General features: G+C 44.7%; 1 protein-coding gene across 1 annotated transcript; it reads left to right on the top strand.

Moving 5' to 3' along the window:
- Positions 1–839: 839 nt before the first annotated feature.
- Positions 840–23450, top strand: LOC115106657 (myosin light chain kinase, smooth muscle-like). Its single transcript, XM_029629599.2, has 15 exons — positions 840–985; positions 1480–1670; positions 8446–8481; positions 8709–8839; positions 9071–9227; positions 10019–10330; positions 10533–10629; positions 10982–11185; positions 11616–11833; positions 19421–19544; positions 19953–20105; positions 20519–20648; positions 20938–21019; positions 21187–21327; positions 21862–23450. Exons 2-15 carry the CDS (start codon positions 1505–1507, stop codon positions 22059–22061), a joined length of 2151 nt encoding a protein of 716 aa, XP_029485459.1. The 5' UTR covers positions 840–985; positions 1480–1504; the 3' UTR covers positions 22062–23450.
- The last annotated feature ends 422 nt before the right edge of the window (positions 23451–23872 follow it).

Raw genomic sequence — 23872 nt, 5'->3', positions numbered from 1 at the left:
AATAGTTCTGCAGGTCAACAGGCCGAAAAATGTAGGCGTATTACTAATGAGCCGAGCACACTCCCATTACCGAACGAATGACTTGCATGGGACTAGAGCGAGTGCCCATTTGCACCTGCACATCCAATGGACTTGGAGGATTGCAAATGGGTAGACCTAAATTACTGCACTCAAATATGAAACTGAAATGGCCAAAATGTGACTTGACCAAACATTAAAGGGGCAATATGTTTTCGGGCGACCTGACCAAATTCACATTGAAATGTGTGTTATAGATCTGTAATTGTCATTTAACATCTACAAATGGTTAGATCTCTTCTATGGGCGGTATTTCTATGCTCCCTGTTCTTTAATTTAGTTTGGGCTTTTACTTTCGGTTTTGTGCACCAGCTTCAAACAGCTGAAAATAAAATGTTTTTGGTTATGTAAAAGGTATTTCAGAGGTTTTGATTGTACAATGATTCTCTACACTATACTTGCTTATTTTGTCACAAAAACTAAATATAAAATATGAACGCTCCAAACCATTTTTAAGGGGAAGTAAGTAAACAATGTGCCTTCCAATGATAAGAGTGGCAAGTCAGCTTCTTCACACAGTCCTTTATATATGCATGAAAAAAGCAAGTGAACATATTCAAGTGAACGTATATCACCTGTACCTCAATTCTATCCACAACATTCTATCGCTGTGAGAAATCCCAACTGTAAGATTCCTTCAGCTAGAGTGGAGATTGTTATTTGTAGTGTAGTTTGACACAGTGGGTTAGACAAATATAAAAAGCTGTCCTACTTGCTCTCCTAGATTCCTGTGATGTCATTAGTGGCGTAGAGATTGCCAAACAACATGCCACAGAGGAGCACAGCGAGGCTGTTTTTTTTGTTTGTTGTGTTGTGTGTTCTGTGTGTATGTGATTTATTGTGACAGTTGGCTCGGTGTGCTTGGCAGAGGCGTTTGGTGACCGTGTTTGGTGAAGGACATAACCAAGTAGGTGAACTCTCTCTGTTCATTTCTCTCCATGTCTCTCTTTCTCTTGGTCTCTCTCTATCTCTCTTTGTTTTTGCTGTGTGTGTGTGTGTGTGTGTGTGTGTGTGTGTGTGTGTGTGTGTGAGTGAGTCTGTTCTCTCTCTGTCTGTTGTGTTGTGGGAGGGGGAGGCGGTCCACTGGCTAGCCATATAATTGAACCTGATAAATATAGTGGTTTCCTGTGTTGTGGTTGAGAGCTAGCCAGTGGGCTGTAGCCAGTGTGAAAGCAATGCCAGATGAGGTGTGAATTGTGAACCAAAGGGAACATAAGAGAGTTTCACACATCGCTTTGCAGAGAGATGTAAAGTGAAAGAGATAAGAGTGAGAGAGAGAGAAATCAAGAAGAAATAAAAGGAGACAGCCAATAAGAGGAGATTGCGAAAAAGGGGTTGTTGACAGACAGCGAATCGGAAACCTTGTCGTGTATGCTTAACATTGAATGGTTGCCTCTTCAGATTTGGCTATTTTCACCTGGCAAAGATGGACAAAGGCAGCATGGGCCCCAAGAAGACTTTTGTGTCCACTTTTCGGATGGATTTTAAGCCTGCCGCCCCCCGGCAGTTTGTGTTGAAGGGGATCAAGAATGAGCTGGAGGACAGGGACACTGCTCGGGGGGGTAGCAGCAAGCAGGGAACCATATCAACAGGTAAGGAATCAGTTTGAACTATTTTTAATAGTTTACTGTTGTCATCAATTAAATATTTCTGTCTCTTGAAGAACGGGATTCAGACCTTCTTTAAAAATAGCATAGTGCTTTATCGTGGCAATGGTAGTAATTATTTTAGTTATCATTTTGTAGTTATGTGGACGCTTTTGGGCATTGGTCCTATGTGAATCTCAGTGATTGAACTCAAGCATCTGACCCTAAATGATCATCCAAAACCTAATCAGCATATGATTCTGAGGTGTTTGCCTGACTCTCGAGGTAAGCAAGCCCCTAGACTAGTGCTGGATGTTTGTTGTTATTATCCTACCTTGCTGTATGGCCAGAAGGCTCTTTTTTGTTTTGTTGATTTGACAATATCAACATGTTCAAAGGCATTTGTGTATCTATACAACTGAACCACTTATAACATTTTCTAATAATTCCAGTTATAATTATTACATGTTTGAATGCATGAGCCTATTGCCAAAACAGTGGTGACGTAAAATAAATAACACCTCTTTAGAGGTTCAAGCCAGCAAAGCTGCCTTATATTTAAATCTAAAAAGGTGTCACGTCCTGACCTTAGTTCCTTTTTTTATGTTTCTATTTTAGGTTGGTCAGGGCATGAGTTGGGGTGGGCATTCTATGTTTTGTTCTATGTTTGTATCTCTATGGGTTTGGCCTGGTATGGTTCCCAATCAGAGGCAGCTGTCAATCGTTGTCTCTGATTGAGAACCATACTTAGGCAGCCTGGTTTCGCCCTTGAGTTGTGGGTAGTTGTTTTCTGTCTCTGTACCAGACAGGACTGTTTCGTTTGTTCCGTTTTTGTTATTTTTGTTCTAGTGTTCAGTGTAATTAAAAGATCATGAACACGTATCACGCTGCACCTTGGTCCTCTCCTTCTTCTACCTACGACGATCATTACAGAACTACCCACCATAACCGGACCAAGCAGCGTGGTAACCAGGAGCAGAGGGTTCTGGACTCCTGGACATGTGAGGAGATTTTGGATGGTAAGGGACCCTGGGCACAGGCTGGGGAATATCGCCGCCCCAGGGAAGAGCTGGAGGCAGCTTAAGCGGAGCGGCGGCGATATGAGGAGTTAGCATGGCAGCGCAACAGGCACGAGAGGCAGCCCCAAAACTTTCTTGGCGGAGGGCACACGGGGAGTGTGGTTAAGTCAGGTAGGAGACCTGAGCCAACTCCCCGTGCTTACCATGTCGAGAGCTTGACCGGGCAGGCACCGTGTTATGCCATGAGGCGCACGGTGTCCCCAGTGCGCAGGCATAGCCCGGTGCGCTACATCGCAGCTCCTCGTATCGGCCGGGCTAGAGTGGGCATCGAGCCAGGAGTAATTAAGCCGGCTCAGCGCATCTGGTCTCCAGTGCGTCTCCTCGACCCGGGTTATATGGCACCAGCCCTACGCACGGTGTCCCCGGTTCGCCACCACAGCCCAGTGCGGTCTGTTCCACCCCGCCGCACTTCCCGGGCTACAGGGAGTATCTAGCCAGGACAGGTTGTGCAGGCTCGGTGCTCGAGACCTCCAGAGCGCCTCCACGGTCCAGTCCATCCGGTGCCTCCTCCACGCACCATGCTGTCTCTCCATCTCCTCCCTCCAGAGTCTCCCTCCTGTCCGGAGCTGCCAGAGTCTCCCTCCTGTCCGGAGCTGCCAGAGTCTCCCTCCTGTCCGGAGCTGCCAGAGTCTCCCTCCTGTCCGGAGCTGCCAGAGTCTCCCTCCTGTCCGGAGCTGCCAGAGTCTCCCTCCTGTCCGGAGCTGCCAGAGTCTCCCTCCTGTCCGGAGCTGCCAGTCTCCCTCCTGTCCGGAGCTGCCAGAGTCTCCCTCCTGTCCGGAGCTGCCAGGTCTCCCTCCTGTCCGGAGCTGCCAGAGTCTCCCTCCTGTCCGGAGCTGCCAGAGTCTCCCTCCTGTCCGGTGCTGCCAGAGTCTCCCTCCCTCCAAAGGCGCCACCTAAATGGGCCCAGACTAAGGTGGAGTGGGGTCCACGTCCCGCGCCAGAGCCGCCACCGCGGACAGATGCCCACCCAGACCCTCCCCTATGGGTTTAGGTTTTGCGGCCGGAGTCCGCACCTTTGGAGGGTACTGTCACATCCTGACCTTAGTTCCCTTTTTATGTCTCTATTTTAGGTTGGTCAGTGCGTGAGTTGGGGTGGGCATTCTATGTTTGTATTTCTATGTGTTTGGCCTGGTATGGTTCCCAATCAGAGGCAGCTGTCAATTGTTGCCTCTGATTGAGAACCGTACTTAGGCATCCTGGTTTCGCCCTTGAGTTGTGGGTAGTTGTTTTCTGTCTCTACCAGACAGGACTGTTTCTTTTGTTCTAGTGTTCAGTGTAATTAAAAGATCATGAACATGTACCACCCTGCACCTTGGTCCTCTCCTTCTTCCACCTACGACGATCGTTACAAAAGGATTACATTTGTTTGTTTTTCCCAGCTGATCTACCCAACAAACAAAGAAAAATGATAGACATTTTCTAATATTTATCAAAAAGCATGACTTCTGCTGCGTTCAAAATGAAATGAAATCTCTGACTTCAGTGAGTTCAAGACAACTGGGAACTCGGGGGGGAAAAAACAAGCTTCGAATGGGAAAATACGTTTTGAACGGTCATCCAAGTCAGGAACTCAGGGCTCTTTGTAGAGCTCCGACCTGAAGATCACCGAAGTCATGATTGAACCTTGTTTTTTTCTGAGTTCCCAGTTGTCTTGAAAGCACCATAAATCCAGAGAATGACAGAATTTGATGACGAAGTTTGATGACAAAATTTACCCACGAAGGACCGCCGTGCCACCTTCCTGTTCAAGTGACCACAGCACAACAAGATTGTACAAAAATGTATTGTATGCTGCTGCATAAATGATGTAATATGCCAGGGAGATATGTATACTGCAGCTAAGAAATAAATACTAAGTGTATGTTGTGTAGTAAGCAGTTAGTAGCCAAATTAGTCACCCTAATAATTTGGTCCCTTTACCCTCGCTCTTTTGTTTGGGTACATCCCAGTGTTTTGTATATGTGTTTGTTTTGGGTCTATTAAAAACCCAGATGTATTCCTGCACCTGTCTCCAAATCCTTTATACCAGCGTGACAGGTATATTTTCACCTCTTAATTTCACCTACGTTCCGACTTGGTGGTGCACATTTAGCCTATAGCCTATTTTAGAGAAATGTCATCAAATATTTTAAAAGCTTCTGACTTGGTGTACAGGGAGAATACTGTAAGAACGGCCCACGTTCAGAATTCTGTGGTTGCACATTTAAAAAGTGCTGAAGAAATAGTTCTATTGACCATGTCTGTCCTAGCTCGCTCATGAATGTCTTAATCAAAATTACGGATTGCCTCTTATCCACTCGTCGTCCCCTTAAGCCATAGTTTGTACATCTCAATTATCTGTAAAAAACATATTTGTTTATAAGCAAGTCAGCCATATCAGCTATGTTTTTTTTAAAGGCAGTAAATGAGGCTGAATGAATTGTTTCGCTGCCAGACAAGGCTCAGCTGATAGCCAGGTGTAGCAGTGGTAAGGTGTTGAGACTGCTGTTGGGACTTTATGTAGGCCCTAACAGTTTGTGGGCACCGTTTGTCACCTTTATAGTGCAATTAATGTATTGTTTACTGTTGTGTTGTGTGGTGGCTTTGATGGCAATCATCACAATTTTTGGGGGAGTTGGCCCCATCAAAATGGACATGCTAAAATCACCACTGGATAGATCCCAAATTAATACAATCACTAGCATCAAAAAACCTTTTAAGCATTGATGCTGAGGCAACAGATAAGAACGTTTAGCTTAAAATGTTGATAAACTATTAGGCTATTTTTTTCACACAAGCACAGCAATAAGTGCAAATGTTCCATTTGCAGGTATAAACACCATTCTCAAACGTGACCACAAATGTAATGCTTTTATTATAAAGGTGCATATCTATGGTGAAAATGATCTTCCCCAAACTTGAAACTCACACTCTATGTATGTATGCCAGTTAGGCTCTACACCTGTTGTAAAACGGATTTTAAAAAAGGAAAAAATGTAAGAAGTTGATTAGCCACTTTAGATGTGATACGGGCCGGCAGGTAGCCTAGTGGTTAGACTTGGACTTTTAACCGAAAGGTTGCAAGATCGAATCCCGATTCCCCGAGCTGACAAGGTAAAAATCTGTCGTTCTGCCCATGAACAAGGTAGTTAACCCACTGCTCCTAGGCCGTCATTGAAAATAAGAATTTGTTCTTAACTGACGTGGTAAAGGTAAAATTAAAATAAATAACAAATACAAACCTTATCAAAAAAATATAGGCTTACGGGCTAGGCTACATGAGTGTGTGACTTTGATTTGAAAAAGTTGGGATAAAAAGCATGCGCTGTCTCGTGCTTTAAGCTGAGCACTAAGACCGCACTCAACGAGCTGTATAAGGCCATAAGCAAACAAGAAAATGCTCATCCAGAGGTGGCGCTCCTAGTGGCTGGGGACTTTAATGCAGGGAAACTTAAATCTGTTTGACCTCATTTCTACAAGCATGTTAAATGTGCAACCATAGGGGGAAAAAACTCTAGACCACCTTACTCCACAAACAGAGACGCGTACAAAGCTCTCCCTCGCCCTCCATTTGGCAAATCTGACCATGACTCTATCCTCCTGATTCCTGCAACACAAACAAAAACTAAAGCAGGAAGTAGCAGTGACTCACTCAATAAGGAAGTGGTCAGATGACGTAGATGCTACAGGACTGTTTTGCTAGTGTAACGGATGTGAAACGGCTAGCTTAGTTAGCGGTGTGCGCTAAATAGAGTTTCAATCGGTGACGTCACTTGCTCTGAGACCTTTAAGTAGTGGTTCCCCTTGCTCTGCAAGCTGCTTTTGTGGAGCGATGGGTAACGATGCTTCGTGGGTGACTGTTGTTGATGTGTGCAGAGGGTCCCTGGTTTGCGCCCGGGGATGGGCGAAGAGACGGTCTAAAGTTATACTGTTACACTAGCACAGACTGGAATATGTTCTGGGAATCTTCCGATGGCATTGAGGCGTACACTACATCAGTCACTAGCATATCCCAACATATCCCAACCAGAAGCCCTGGAAAACAGGCAACATCCGCACTGGGCTAAAGGCTAGAGCTGCCACTTTCAAGGAGTGGGACACTAATCTGGGCGCTTATAAGAAATCCCGCTATGCCCTCAGACGAACCATAAACAGGCAAAGCGTCAATACAGGGCTAAGATTGAATCGTACTATACCGGCTCCGACACTCGTCGGATGTGGCAGGGTTTGCAAACTTTTATGGACTACAATGGTAAGCACAGCCGTGAGCTGCCCAGTGACACGAGCCTACCAGACGAGCTAAATAACTTCTATGCTCGCTTCGAAGCAAGCAACACTGAAGCATGCATGAGAGCATCAGCTGTTCCAGACGACTGTGTGATCACGCTCTCTGTAGCCGATGTAAGACCAGACGGATTACCAGGATGTGTGCTCCGAGCATGAGCTGACCAACTGGCAAGTGTCTTCAACCTGTCCCTGACCAAGTCAACCTGTCCCTGACCAGGTTTTGAGCAGGCCACCATAGTCCCTGAGCACAAGAACATCAAGGTAACCTGCCTAAATTACTACCGACACATAGCACTCACGTCTGTAGCCTTGAAGTGCTTTGAAAGGCTGGTCATGGCTCACATCAACACCATTATCCCAGAAACTCTAGAACCACTCCAATTTGCATACCGCCCCAACAGATCCACAGATGATGCAATCTCTATTGCACTCCACACTGCCCTTTCCCACCTGGACAAAAGGAACACCTACTTAAAAAAAAAAAATACTTCCGTTTATTTTAGTAAATACTTTAACTTTTTTTTCATAAAACTGCATTGTTGGTTAAGGGCTTGTAAGTAAGCATTTCTCTGTAAGGTGTTGTATTCGGCGCATGTGACAAATTACATTTGATTTGATTCGCAAGTGATAGGCTAATATTGTCACCCATCAGACTATTCTTGATGTAATCTTGTCTTTACATATACTAAATAATATATGTGTGAAATTAGTTTTGATTTAGAATGGACCATTATCATTCACCTGTCTCGAAACAGGGGCAGAATAAACATTTTTACTTCATCTATGCACTTAAATAGTGAATAGAGGACGCTTTTCCCATGGTTCATTTTCATGCCAGCCATGTAGGCTATACTCCTGTTGTAAAGAGAAGCAATGTGCTTAATATTAGGAAAGTTGTGAAATAAATATAGTAGGCCTAGCCTATAGAAAGCTGATGGGATCCTCCTCTTTTTAATAGAGGCCTTCAGTCTGTTTTCTCACACAATTGCATAGCCTATTGAATTGTTGCGCAACGTGTTTGATGAGATGCTCAATTGCATTTGCATTGATGTCAGAGCGATTAGAGGGACAATAGAGTGCTGAGTACCATGCAGATAGCACGTTTGGAAGGCTACTAATGACCATCGGTAGCATCAGAGCTTGGAGAAGCCTAGTTACCGTGACTAAACGGTCATGTGGAATTTGACTGCCGGCATGACCACCGGTGTGACAGTAATAAGTCACCGTAACAGCCCTGGATGTGTGCACCCAAAAGTTGGATGCGATCCGCCAAACAAATCCCAAAGAAGAAGAAGGAGACGATGAGACAGGAGAGAGGATGCGAGAAGTAGGCAATTGTGATCTTCCACCCCCCACCCCTCCAAAAAAAGTTAGAATATTAATTGCTATCTTCCCATAGTCAATCACCCATGTAATGTGACACTTTTTTTCCCCAGACATCACCTCAAAGAGAAGAGTCTCCACTGAAAAGGGTGAGTTGGTCCATTGACAACTGCTTGTCTTCCAGTCAGATTTAGAATAACAAGTATCAAGACAAAGGCCTTCCTATTCGCATGTGAACACTTAAAGTACCAAGAACAAGTCAAACTTTACCCAACTTGAAATATGCTTCAAACCGGCAGTTTGCATGCTTTGCAAAAAAAGAGTTGAGCTCAGTGATGTAATGTTAACCACTCGTTGTTGTCTCTGCCTCTTCCAGGTCCCCTGCTGGAGTTTCTTGACCCCCAAGAGCAGTTGGAAGTGCGGGTGGGAGGGCAGGCCAAACTCCACTGTGCATTCACGAGCTGCAGTGTTCCTGTGGCTTCCTGCTGGATCTACAACAGAGAGCAGGTCTGGGTTGAATTGGCTTGGGGTCAGAAATAAGGCTGTATTCCTTTACCATATCTATTGTTGATACTTTAAATAAATGTACAACTTTTCACAGATTAAGTTAAATGTTTTACTTCTCAAAACATCTGGGACCAGTTTACCGGACTCAGATTAAGTCTTGGATTAAACACCAATCTCAAGTGCATTTTAGTCCAAGAATAGGTTTATTCTGCCTCTTCTCCCTCTATGCAGGTGGTTGCAGGCGGGCCGAGGACTCGTGTAGAGAGCAGTGACACTGATAGCAGTGTGGAGATATCTCAGGCTTGTCCGGACGATGCGGGTACATATACTATATTGGTGCGGAATCGTAGGGGCTTGGCTCAGCACACAGTCACCCTCAGTGTTATCGGTGAGTATCCTGGGGCGTGTTCATGAACACTAAAGTTTCAACTGTTCAATAAACTAGGGCCATATTCACTAGGCACCAAATGAAAGAAAACGTATTGAAACAGAGAGGGACTAGCTGAAATCCAGCTTGTTTAAGGTTTTTGTTGCAAAACATTTTGCTACCGTGTACACTAAGGAATACGACCCTGCCTTATCCCAATTGACAATTATTGCTGATAGATTGCATTACCACAACATAATACCAATGAGCCTCGATTCTGCTCCTGGAGAACCACAGAACAAGACGAGATGGTTACTCACACGTAACAATTCCAAGAATAGTCCAGCTAGTAAACTCAATGTCAACGAACCCTTAGGGTCGGGGAATGTGTCTTTCTCTTGAATAGTCTTGTTCAGGGTGAAGCAGGAAAAGTTCACAGCTGCTGACCTCGACTACGTCAAAAGAGGTTATGCATTTGGTCTCTCGGAGCTCAATTGCTTCCATCTAAAGTTGACCATGGGCCCTCTTCCAATAGTTTTAAATGGCTTCCTTCCTTCTTTCCTACATTGAGGTATCATCACTGCTCTAACATGACTGAACTAATGAGTTAAGTCAAGTATTAGGAAACCACATCTAACTTGGGCCCTGTTCCAATTCTATACCACATCTACCTTGGATCTTGTTCCAATGCTTTCAAATGGCATCCTTCCTTAGGAATCCAAATCCACCACACCAGTCATGTCAGATCAGTGCTTTCAAAAGGAAGCAAATGTAATCTCACAGGCTCTGTGTTTGTCTCCCTGTCTTCTCAGACCGGCCTCACCCTCCGGCATCTAGTCCCATGGTCTCCCAGCTCTCCTCCTGCTCCCTGGTCCTGTCATGGTCGGGGCCCAGCTACGACGGGGGCACTGCCGTCACAGGCTACGTGGTGGAGATGAGGCGAGAAGGCACTGAGAAGCCCAAGGACTGGACTGAGGTGACGACCCGCTGCAAGAACACCTCGTACCGGATCCGCTCGGTCCTGGAGCCCCTGGGGGAGTACCGCTTTCGCGTTCGGGCCTACAATTTGGCAGGTGTCAGTGAGCCGAGTGAGGTGTCAGACTGTGTCAAGATGGACACCAGAGGTTGGCGGATATTGATTTTCTCCAAACAGTGACTTTGATGATTACTACAAGTTTAGATCTTAAAACAGTTGCTGATCTGATTGGTTGTCTCTGTCTATTGGTTTTTCCTTTAAATGTCTCGTATCTACATTCTGTTGAATTCAACTACACATATACTGTACAGTAGTTCTTGTTGACTAATCTTGATTTTGTGCTTTTGAAGGAGAGCCAAAAGTGGAATCCCAATCGTATGTGACTGTCACCATTGACACCACGCACAAAGTCAAGGATCATTACAATGTGCATGAGAAGCTGGGAGTGTAAGCATTAGATGGTCACTCACTCAGTATATTGACTCATTGCTGAACTGGGTTGCGTTCAGTTGGCATGAAACAGAACAAAACTGTCCGAAACTGAAGTACTATCTGGGTTGTATTAATTTGTGCTCATCATAGCAAACAAAAAGTGACAATGAGTGTTCTCATTGGACAAGCTCAGGTATTCCCTCCCAGTTTTGTTTAGTTTTCTTCTGTTTGGCGTCTAGTGAATATGACCATGAACTTGTCGATTTTTATTTTCTGTGGCGACCCATTTTAAAACACTTGAAAACATTTTGCTACTGTGTGTCCTAATGAACACAACCCTGCTAACTGCCTATTGGAACCTCAACAGGGGGAAGTTTGGCCAGGTGTTCAGGCTGAGTCACAAGGAGACAGGTCAGGTGTGTGCAGGGAAGTTCTACCGGGCCCATAGCTCCAAGGCGAAGGCTGTGGCGCGCAGGGAGATCGAGCTGATGAACTGTCTCCACCACCCCAAGCTGGTGCAGTGCCTCGGGGCCTATGACACCCGCTCCGAAATCATCATGGTGATGGAGTAGTAAGCACAGACAGTTCCAATCATTAAGATTATTCTAGGAGTACAATTGCATTGATGTCTTTACTGAGTTTCCATTACAATATACTGTGTGCATGTCAATATGTGTGCATGTTTATAGTGTGTTTCTCTTCTCTTCTGCACTTTCCTGGAGATATGATTGAGGGCTACTGCTTGTAGCCTGGTACCTAGATCTCCTATGGTTGTTGTCATTGCCAAGTTTGGACTTGGCAAAACCACACAAACAGATCTGGGACCAGGCTACACGGCTGTTGAGAGATCTACATAGTTTACATTGAACGTGCATATCCAAGGGATCAGTCTAATAATGGGCTTGTATCATCGAGGCCTATCCAACCCTCTAGAGCTACAGGATCTATGGATTGGTTTGACATGAGGACCTTGGTCTTCCTTATACCTTCTATATCTCTAGCATTGCCGGCGGGGAACTGTTTGAGCGCATCGCGGACGACAACTTTGAGCACACGGAGCCTACCAGCGCACGCTACATGCATCAGCTCCTGGAGGGCATGCAGTACATCCACCGGCAGAACATTGTCCACTTGGACCTCAAGCCAGAAAACATTGTGTGCGTGGACACCACGGGCACGCGGATTAAGATCATCGACTTTGGCCTGGCAGCCAAGCTGGGTGAGTGGGTTTGGAGAAGAGACTAATAGCATTTTCAAACTATCGTGCTGACCCAAACGTTATTTTGCTACTTTCCTGGCTCAGATATTTTGTTTGCACAGTACAGCTTGGCTGAAGCTCAACCCAGTAGTGTAAAAAGGGTCTTCATAGTGTCCTGCAGATACAAGGGCCATGTGCCAGTAGGGCACAGCGTTGAGGAACGTTCAGAATTAAGGTCAAAATAAATATTGCGTAGAACAGACCTACAGTGCCTTCAGGAAGTATCACACCCCTTGACTTTTTTCCATATTTTGTTGTCTTACAGTCTGAATTTAAAATGGATTACATGGTGTTTTTGGTCACTGGCCGACATACAATACCCCATAATGTCAAAGTGAAATTATGTTTTAAAAAATGACACTAAACCAAAACATTAACATCACACGTACAGTGTTGGTCCCATGTTTCATGAGCTGAAATAAAACATCCCAGAAAGGTTCCATATGCACAAAAAGCTTATTTCTTTTTTTGTGCACAATTTGTTAACATCCCTGTTAGTGAGAATTTCTCCTTTGCCAAGATATTCCACCCACCTGACAGGTGTGGCATATCACCAAGTTGATTAAACAACATAATCATTACACAGGTGCACCTTGCAGTGAGGACAATAAAAGGTCACTCTAAAATGTGCAGTTTTGCCACGCAACACAATGCCACAGACGTATCAAGATTTGAGGGAGCGTGCAACTGGCATGCTAACTGAAGGAATGTCCACTAGAGCTGTTGCCAGATAATTTAATGTTAATTTCTCTACCATAAGCCGCTTCCAAAGTTGTTTTAGAGAATTTGGCAGTACGTCTAACTGGCCTCATCACACCAGACCACATGTAACCATACCAGCCCAGGAACTCCACATCCGGCTTCTTCATCAGCGGGATCATCTGAGACCAGCCACCCGGAGCTGATGTAACTTGGGGTTTGCACAACTGAAGAATTTCTGCACAAGCTGTCAGAAACAGCCTCAGGGAAGCTTATCTGTGTGCTCATCGTCCTCACTAGGATCTTGACCTGACTGCAGTTCGGCATTGTAACTGACTTGAGTGGGAAAATGCTCACCTTCAATGTCCACTGGCACGCTGGAGAAGTGTGCTCTTTCAACTGTACCGGGCAGATGGCAGACGTGTGGCCGAGCGGTTTGCTGATGTCAACATTGTGAAAAGAGTGCTCCATGGTGGGGGTGGGGTAATGGCAAAGGCAGGCATAAACTACGGACAGCGAACGCAATTCCATTTTATAAATGTCAATTTGAATGCACAGAGATACCGTGACGAGATCCTGAGGCCAATTGTCGTGCCATTCATCCATCGCCATCACCTCATGTTTCAGCATGGTAATGCACAGCCCCATGTCGCAAAGATCTGTCGCATGCTGAAAATGTCATAGTTCTTCCATGGCCTGCATACTTACCAGACATGTCACAAATTGAGCATGTTTGGGATGCTCTGGATCAACATGACACCGTGTTCCACGACAGCGTGTTCCAGTTCACTCCAATATCCAGCAACTTCACACAGCCATTGAAGAGGAGTGGGACACCAGATACTGACTGGTTTTCTGATCCACGCCCCTACAATTTTAACATATCTGTGACCATCAGATGCATATTTATATTCCCAGTCATGTGAAATCCATAGATTAGGGCCTAATAAATGTATTTCAGATCGACTGATTTCCTTATATGAACTGTAACTCAGTAAAATCTTTAAAATTGTTCCATGTTGCATTTACATTTGTTCAGTGTCATTAAAAATGAAAAGCTGAAATGTCTTGAGTCAAAGTATTCAACCCCTTTCTAATGGCAAGCAGGAGTAAAAATGTGCTTAACAAGTCACATAATGCGTTGCATGGACTCACTCTGTGTGCAATAATAGTGTTCAACAGGACTTTGTTAAAGATTACCTCATCTCTGTACATTACACATTCAATTATCTATAAGGTCCCTCGGTCGAGCAGTGAATTTCAAACACAGATTTAACCAGGTTTTCCAATGCCTCGCAAAGAAGGGCACACTTATTGGTAGATGGGTAAAAATGTTTAAATATGACATTGACTATCCCTTTGAGCATGGTGAAGTTATTAATTACACTTTGGATGGTGTGTCAATACACCCAGTCACTACAAACATGCAGGCATCCTTCCTAACTCAGTAGCCAGAGAGGAAGGAAACTGCACAGGGAAGAGTCTTGGTGGTTCTAAACGTATTACAATAAAGAATGGAGGCCACTGTGTTCTTGGGGACCGTCAATGTTGCAAACATTTTTTGGTACCCTTCCCCAGATCTGTGCAGCAACACAATCCTGTCTCTGAGCTCTGTGGTCAATTCCTTCGATCTCGTGACTTGGTTTTTGCTCTGACACGCACTGTCAAATGTGGGACCTTTACATAGACAGATGTGTGCCTCTCCAAATTATGTCCAATCAATTCAATTTAGCACAGATGGATTTGTAGGAGCAGCTCAAGGATGATCAATGGAAACAGGATGCACCTGAGCTCAATTTCAAGTCTCATAGCAAAGGGTCTGAGTACTTATGCAAATGAAGTTTTTCTGTTTTAATCTGAAATAAATTTGCAAAAATTCCCCAAAACCTGTTTTCACTTTGTTCTCACTCTGTTTTCCTTATGGGGTATTGTGTGTGGATTTGTTTTATTTAATCCATTTTAATAATAAGGATGTAATGTAACAAAATGTGGATAAAGTGAAGGGGTCTGAATGCTTTCTGAATGCACTGTATCTAGATTTGTAAAATAGCTGGACAGCTATTTTTTGACAACAGCTTGGACAAACGCAGAGGAGGCTGGTGGGAGGAGATATATGACAGACTCATTGTAATGGCTGGAATGGAATGAATGGAAATGCGTCAAAGGTGGTTTCCATTAGTTTGTGTTCGATACACTCCATTTATTCCATTCCAGGCACTACAATGAGCCCGTCCTTCTATAGCTCCTTCCATCAGCATCCATTGGGCATGTGAGAGCATGTGAGCAGAGTTGAGCGGTTGGAAACCCCTATCCTAGCTCATGGAGCGGTGCTTGCACACCACTTCGCCGCTGACATTTAATCCTAGTAAAAATGTCCTGTTTTAGGTCAATTAGAATCACCACTTTAATTTAAGAATGTGAAATGTCAGAATAATAGTAGAGAGAATGATTTATTTCAGCTTTTATTTCTTTCAACACCTTCCCAGTGGGTCAGAAGTTTACATACACTCAATTAGTATTATTTGGTAGCATTGTCTTTAAATTGTTTAACTTGAGTCAAATGTGTTGGGTAGCCTTCCACAAGCTTCCCACAATAAGTTGGTTGAATTCTGGCCCATTCCTCCTGACAGAGCTGGTGTAACTGAGTTAGGTTTGTAGGCCTCCTTGCTCGCACACGCTTTTTCAGTTCTGCCCACAAATTTTCTATGGGATTGAGGTCAGGGCTTTGTGATGGCCACTCCAATACCTTGACTTTGTTGTCCTTAAGCCATTTTGCCACAACTTTGGAAGTATGCTTGGGGTCATTGTCCATTTGGAAGACCCATTTGCGACTAAGCTTTAACTTCCTGACTGATGTCTTGAGATGTTGCTTCAATATATCCACATAATTTTCCTACCTCATGATGCCATCTATTTTGTGAAGTGCACCAGTCCCTCCTGCAGCAAAGCACCCCCACAACATGATGCTCCCACCCCATGCTTCACGGTTGGAAAGGTGTTCTTCAGCTTGCAAACGTTTCCTCCAAACATAACGATGGTCATTATGGTCAAATAGTTATATTTTTGTTTCATCAGACCAGAGGACATTTCTCGACAAAGTACGATCTTTATCCCCATGTGCAGTTGCAAACCGTAGTCTGGCTTTTTTTAGTTGTTTTTATTTTTTATTTTACCCCCTTTTTTCTCCCCAATTTCGTGGTATCCAATTGTTAGTAGCTACTATCTTGTCTCATCGCTACAACTCCCATACGGGCTCGGGAGAGACGAAGGTCGAAAGTCATGCGTCCTCCGATACACAACCCAACCAAGCCGCACTGCTTCTTAACACAACGCGTATCCAACCCGGAAGCCAGCCGCACCAATGTGTCGGAGGAAACACAGTGCACCTGGCAACCTTGCCTTTAACCACTGCGCCACCCGGGAGGTACCGTAGTCTGGCTTTTTATGGAGGTTTTGGAGCAGTGGCTTCTTCCTTGCTGAGCGGCCTTTCAGGTTATGTCGATAAGGACTTGTTTTACTGTGGATATAGTTAGTCTTGTACCTGTTTCCTCCAGAATCTTCACAAGGTCCTTTGCTGTTGTTCTGGGATTGATTTGCACTTTTCGCACCAAAGTACGTTCATTTCTAGGAGACAGAACGAGTCTCCTTCCTGAGCGGTATGACGGCTGCGTGGTTCCATGGTATTTATACTTGCGTACTATTGTTTGTACAGATGAACGTGGCACCTTCAGTCGTTTGGAAATTACTCCCAAGGATGAACCAGACTTGTGGAGGTCTACCATTTTTTTCTGAGGTCTTGGCTGATTTCTTTTGATTTTCCCATGATACCATGCAAAGAGGCACTGAGTTTGAAGGTAGGCCTTGAAATACATCCACAGGCACACCTCCAATTGACTCAAATGATGTCAATGAGCCCATCAGAAGCCTCTAAAGCCATGACATAATTTTATTGTAATTTCCAAGCTTTTTAAAGGCACAGTCAACTTAGTGTATGTAAACTTCTGAGCCACTGGATTTGTGATACAGTGAATTATAAGTGAAATAATTTGTCAGTAAATAATTGTTGGAAAAATGACTTGTGTCATGCACAATGTAGATGTTAACAAACTATAGTTTTGGCAAGTCGGTTAGGACAAGAAATTTGTGGAGTGGTTGAAAAATTAGTTTTAATGACTCCAAGTGTATGTAAACTTCTGACTGCACTGTAGGTATTTGTAGTTGTCCACATATTCTAAGACAGAACCGTCCAAAGTAGTGATGCTAGTCGGGCGGGCGGGCGGGTGGGCGGGTGCAGGCAGCGATCGGTTGAAGAGCATGCATTTAGTTTTACTAGCATTTAACAGAAGTTGGAGGCCATGGAAGGAGTGTTGTATGGCATTGAAGCTCGTTTGGAGGTTTGTTAACACAGTGTCCAAAGAAGGGACAGATGTATACAGAATGGTGTTGTCTGCGTGGAGGTGGATCAGAGAATCACCAGCAGCAAGAGGGACATTATTGATGTATACGGAGAAAAGAGTCGGCCCGAGAATTGAACTCTGTGGCACCCCCATAGAGACTGCTAGAGATCCGGACAACAGGCACTCCGATTTGACACACTGAACTCTGAGAAGTAGTTGGTGAACCAGGTGAGACCGTCTTTTATCGATGGCGGTTATGATAGCTTTTAGGACCTTGAGCGTGGCTGAGGTGCACCCATGACCAGCTCGGAAACGAGATTGCATAGCAGAGAAGGTACGGTGGGATTCGAAATGGTCGGTGATCTGTTTGTAAACTTGGCTTTCGAAAACTTGGCTTTTTTAGAAAGGCAGGGCAGGGTGGATATAGGTGTGTAACAGTTTGGGTCTAGAGTGTCTCCCCTTTGAAGAGGGGGATGATCGCGGCAGCTTTCCAATCTTTAGGGATCTCAGACGATACAAATATGAGAGGTTGAAAAGGCTAGTAATAGGGGTTGCAACAATTGTGGCAGATATTTTTAGAAAGAGAGGGTCCAGATTGTCTAGCCCAGCTGATTTGTAGGGGTCCAGATTTCGCAGCTCTTTCAGAACAACAGCTATCTGGATTTGGTTGAAGGAGAAGCGAGGGTGGGCTTGGGCAAGTTGCTGCAGGGGGTGCAGAGCTGTTGGCTGGGGTAGGGGTAGCCAGGTGGAAAGCATGGCCGGGCGTTGAAAATTGCTTATTGAAATTCTTGATTATCGTAGATTTATCGGTGGTGACAGTGTTTCCTAGCCTCAGTGCAGTGGGCAGCTGGGAGGGGATGCTCTTATTCTCCATGGACTTTACAGTGTCCCAAAGCCTTTTCTTTCCTAACTGACTGTGTATATTGGTTCCTGACTTCCCTGAAAAGTTGCATATTGCGGGGGATATTCGATGCTAATGCAGAACGCCACAGGATGTTTTTGTGCTGGTCAAGAGCAGCCAGGTCAGGAGTGAACCAGGGGCTATATCTGTTCTTAGTTTTACATTTTTTGAACTGGGCATGCTTATTTAAGAGGGAGAGGAAAGCACTTTTAAAGAACAACCAGGTTTCCTCTACTGACAGGATGAGGTCAATATCCTTCCAGTTTACCCGGGCCAGGTCAATTAGAAAGGCCTGCTCGCTGAAGTGTTTTAGGAAGCGTTTGACAGTGATGAGGGGTGGCCGTTTGACCGCGGATCCATTACGGACGCAGGCAATGAGGCAGTGATCTCTAAGATCCTGGTTGAAGACAGCAGAGGTGTATTTGGAGGGCATGTTGGTTAGGATGATATCTATGAGGGTTCCCGTGTTTACAGATGAAGCATCTATCTTAGATTGTAGGATGGTCGGGATGTTAAGCATATCCCAGTTTAGGTTACCTAACAGTACGAACTCTGAAGATAGATGGGGGGAAATCAATTCACATAAGGTGTCCAGGGCACAGCTGGGGGCTGAGGGGGGTCTATAACATGTGGCAACAGTGAGAGACTTATTTCTGGAATGGTGGATGTTTAAAAGTAGAAGCTCGAACTGTTTGGGCACAGACCCGCACCGCACCGCACTCACTCTCTTGCTCTTGGTCCTCATCTTAGTAAGTCACCTTGATTTAGCATCTGTGTGTTTCGATCAATTTCTTTATGAAACTCCATGACAGTAGCTAAAGCAAGCGGCTATTAGCAGCACACAAGTAGACTGCAAATGCATGCTGGGGCGGGCATGCCCTGAGCTCAGTTGTGAAGTGAGGCTGGAGCGGGAAAGAAAGCCTACGCACCAGCCTTTGGTCATCTCGCTCCACGCTCCAGTCAAATTGGGCACGATACGTTCCTCGCTCACATACTCTGCCGGGCACACACTATCAGCAGGGGGGACAGAGGTCAGTAAACAGGAAAGGGCAGTCCACATATCCTGCAGCTGCACTGGCTAGCATCGCTTGTCAGCAGATGCATGCATGGGCCCTACACTACCTGCTATCCAGTACCAACTACCCTTTTTCGTTTTTGCATTCTGATATCCACTACCCATTTTTATTTTTGTATTTGACTACTGGACATTGGGAGAGCATAACTCTTGAGACGCTTGCTGCCATCCTTTAACGTACTATTGTTGATGTATTTGATTGTTTTACTGTAAAGTATACTGTATTTAGATGTGAAATTCACTTTGAGTTTGTTCCATTGTGATTTGATCTGCTCTGTACAGAGATGGATGAAAAATCTTGAACACAATGGGCACGTTACAGGTCATCTTTATTACAGGCTTGCTGTGCAATTGACCACATTAACGTGACACAGCAGTCTTCTGAGACTGCAATAAAGGGAGCCTGGAACGTGGCCGGTATCAATGTAATAACCTTGACCAGCATGTTTTTCAACTGTTTTCCTCTCCAATGCCAGAGCCTGGTACTCCACTGATGGTGATGCATGGGACGCCTGATTTTGTGGCCCCTGAGGTGATCAGCTACGAGCCGGTAGGGCTGGCCACTGACATGTGGAGCATCGGAGTCATCTGTTTCATCTTGTGAGTTATGAACAGGCCCACCGACTTGCTTCTATTCAAGTATACCAGGGTCCGGTGTTCAGTAGGGCGCACTGTGGAATAAAATGTCTAGGTTGCGTTCACACTGGTGCAACATGCTTAACCTTTCAGATAGAAATACCATGAATAGAGCCGGTTTTTTTGCTGACTCTACATGTCACAGAGACATGGCTGTTGTACACCATATATTTCTATCAGACAGTTTCCAACATTGTGCATTATTGAACATGGTCAAGCGTAAGTTATTTTGTGGCAATGGGTGTAAAGCTTGCCTTTACTGCCATCTGCTGGCTATAAAAATATAACAAACAGTGCCCCATAGGAACTGTCGAATGGTTCAATAAACACAAACAATGGGCAATGTGACCCTGCTTCTCTGCTGCCTCCCAGGCTGAGCGGTGAGTTGCCCTTCCAAGGTAACAGTGACGCAGAGACCCTGAGCCTGGTGACGGCCGCCCGCTATGAGTTTGACCAGGAAAGCTTCGAGGACATCTCGGACCAGGCTAAAGACTTCATCACCTCTCTGCTCAAGAAGGACACAAGGTTTGTGTCTCCTACTGTCAAGATGTTGGCTGACTGGATGGCTGCTTGCTGGCATCCATATTGTCTTATGCACTGGGGACACTTGTACATGCGTGCCTGCATGTTTAGTCTGTCAGGTTAGATTTTATACTCCACCAACATGTTCTCCTTAGCGAAACATTACTGACACTTGCTTAGTTACGACCTCTGACACGCACCCAAATTCTGTGTGGAGACCTGCGGCGTGTGGTGAAGTCACAGAGCCTCTATGTAGTACATCTAGTGGAGTATAAATCAAAAGAAATGGCTAACAATATACTACTGGAGTTGGAGCAGTTTATTCTGTGTTGTGCTTGCAACTGAATGTGAAACCAAGCGAGAAATCGTATAAGGGTGTGCTCTTGCCCCTCCCCAAACCCTGACCCCGTCTTCAGGTGTAGGCTGTTGTGTGACGAGGCCCTGGCCCACCCCTGGATGGCCTCTTTTACCCTTCTGGTCCGCCGGCCCACCAAGTCCCTCAAGAAGGACAAGATTCGACGTTTCTTGGCTAAGCGCAGATGGAAGGTATATTACCTTACACAAATCAATTCTACATCACATTCCATTTCAAACATTTTCTGCCCTAATGGACACATCCCTGGCCCCATACGGTATGTGCTGAAGCCAACTCTTCAGTCATTATCATGTCCAGCCATACAAACACCTTTGGCACGACTATGAACAGAGAGGAGTGAGCTAAAGCACAACTCAGTGAATGAACCAACAAGGGGTGTGTTAATAGCGTCTCATTGATTCAAATGGCAGATGCCTGGTTCTCAGTGATGTGGTGTTTTATCTCTCTCCATAATTATAGAAAACAGGCAAGGCTGTCCTGGCACTGCAGAGGATGGCCAACCTCACCAACGGACCCGACTCTCCTGGCAGCCCTGGGGAGGGTAAGAGACATATCCATTGACCATCCAGGGCTCAATGTCAGTGTTTTACCTTTTTAATGTTAAATCGACCTCTGAAAAGTAGTACGCTCCATGGTAGTGTGCTCCTGTTTACTAGCCATTGTTGGAAGATGACAGTATTATTTTCCCTCTCTCCTCCCCCCACCCAGAGGCTAGCTGGAGCCCGGCGGCAGAGCAGGCCATCCAGACCCTGGATCAGGAGCTGCAGAGCGAACCCCGCTTCCAGCAGGTCCTAAGGGACACCAGCCAGCCCCGGGGATCTTCCGCCCGCCTGGCCTGCCGCGTCCAGGGTACGTTTGGTTAGAAGCTTAATCAAGAGCAGTGGTTGGGGCCAATTCAAATTGAAGTCAATTCAGGAAGTAAACACATTCGATAATTGAACAAAAAATGTAATCCATTTCCAATGACTTCTCAATAAATGGAATAGGAGAAGCTATTTTTAAAAGTGTTTCCATTTTGGAATTTTCAATTCAAATCATTCCAATTTGAGCGATTTCAGTTAGATTTGACCTCAACCCTGCTCAAAACCCATTTGCTACACACGAGCAATGAGAGCACTCTGTTGCCAGTGAAGCAGTCTTCCCATTGGCGTGCTCAGGGTGACCCTTGTGAACTTCAAGCAAGTTGAATTTTAACCCCGGTCTCATGTTGCTTGTTATTGTAACCTTAGTTTTCCGTCGCTCGTCATTTGAACCCGTCACTCACCATTTTAACGCTATCCCCGTCACTTGCCCTTTGCACCATTGACAAGCCACAGGGCGAGACATTTCAACCCTTCTCGCCCTTTCACTCATCATTTTAACCCTGGTCTCTCCCCATCACAGGCTACCCCGAGCCGGAGGTGGTGTGGTTTAAGGATGAGGAGACCGTGGAGTCATCGTCGAGGGTCACCGTGGGGTACGACGGCATGTGTGAGCTGGTCTTGACTGACCTGGGACCTGCCGACACTGGGGTTTACAAGTGCAGAGCTACCAACGACCTAGGGGAGGCGCTGTGCTCGGCCAAACTTACCGTGGAACTGTAGCCTGAAAACACAAAACAACTACATCTGGATCCCTAATCTCCACCCATTTCCCCAAAGTGTGCACTTTGCGTTATGGATTTAACAATGCTGGAAACTCCCTAGTAGCCGATGATAACACCAATCCAATGTTTTGAATCCATAAGGGGAAGTGTGGAAGTGCACACTTTGGGAGAAGGGTGCAGAATCGGAATGTAGCCTACAATCAATGTTGGGGAAGCTACTCTGAAAAGATAGTTTACCAAACTACCAATTACTTCACACTGGAAGAAGTTAAGCTACAAATTGCAAGAACCGATCACTCTTGTTAATAGAATGTTTTTGTGCTTAATAGGAAAAATTACACAATGTTTCAAGTGAGAATTAGACAGGTCTGATGTCGAAAAAGAAAGAAAATTGCCTACTTCACCCATATTTTAGCAAAATAAGTATGTAGTAGTTAGCTTAATGGCAAAAAAAAGTAATTAACTGCTGAAAACACTATCAAGATTTTAATTTAGCTTAACTACTATCAAGCTACTGCAAAATATAGTTTAATTAGCAATTGAACTACAATGCAATCTAGAAGGTGACCTTGGTCTAAAATGTATAATCGTTGTGAACTGCTCTGAGGTGGAAGAACCAGTGAAAGCATATTCCAGGGTGTTCATTAGGATACTGTAGACCTGTTTTCATGCCATTTCTTTGTTGCTTTTTCTGTTTTTTGACCCTGGGATAGATTGACCACTGTCGGTCATGTTTCTTTCCCATCTCCTAAGACTTCCGATCATTGCAAGATGTAGGAGAGATGAGAAGGCCACTTTAGAATTGAGATACGGTCATTGTTCAACTGTCCACAGATGTCAAGTGTGGCTCAAAGACAATAGAATACACAATGGACTGAACTGAGGTATAAAAAAGTCACAGTAAAGCTTAATGTATAGTAAGGGCAAACTAAGAAATGACAAGTGCACAAGGATGGGTAAATTCACTATTGCATGTTGATTTTTGTCATGACTTCCAGACAGTAAACTGTTCCTCAATGGTGCCTCTCACAGCTAGACGCACAAGGAGGGTGTAGAAAGGTCAAACCACACCACTTTCCATTCACTTTGAGTCAGTTGTGACACTTCATTTGATACACTAACTTTCAATACCAGCAAAGTACAACGCTTTACCAAACCCCTAGACTTTTTCCACATTTTGTCACAGCCCGAATTTAAAATGGATTAAATGTAGGTTATTTGTCGTCGTCACTGGCCTACACACAATACCCCATAATGTCAGTGGAATTATGTTTTTATAAACGTTAACAAATTAATGAAATGCTGAAATGTCTTAAGTATTCAACCCCTTTGTTATAGCAAGCCTAAATAAATTCTGGAATAAAACTTTGCTTAACAAGTAACATAAGTTTCATGGACTCTCACTGTGTGCAATTATAGTGTTTAAAACCTCTTTGGGATAGGGGGTGGTATTTTGACGTCCGGATGAAAAGCGTGCCCAAAGTAAACTGCCTGTTACTCAGGCCCAGAAGCTAGGATATGCATATAATTTGTAGATTTGGATAGAAAACACTCTAAAGTTTCTGAAACTGTTGAAATAATCATCTGAGTATAACAGGACTGAAATGGCAGGCGAAACCCCGAGGACAAACCATCCCCCCCAAAAAAGAATTTAGTCCTACCACTGATTTCAATGGCTGGCACTTTTATAATAGGGCAAAATCATGCCCGGTTGCAGTTCCTAGGGCTTCCACTAGATGTCAAGTCTTTAGAGTTTCAGGCTGGTTTTTGGAAAAATTTGCCAGAAATTGTAGTTTTTCTAGGTGGCTC

This window comes from Oncorhynchus nerka, linkage group LG23 (genome assembly GCF_034236695.1).
Source record: "Oncorhynchus nerka isolate Pitt River linkage group LG23, Oner_Uvic_2.0, whole genome shotgun sequence".
NCBI lineage: Eukaryota > Metazoa > Chordata > Actinopteri > Salmoniformes > Salmonidae > Oncorhynchus > Oncorhynchus nerka.
Note: the sequence above shows the minus strand (reverse complement) of the source record. Positions and strands in the feature narration are given on the sequence as shown.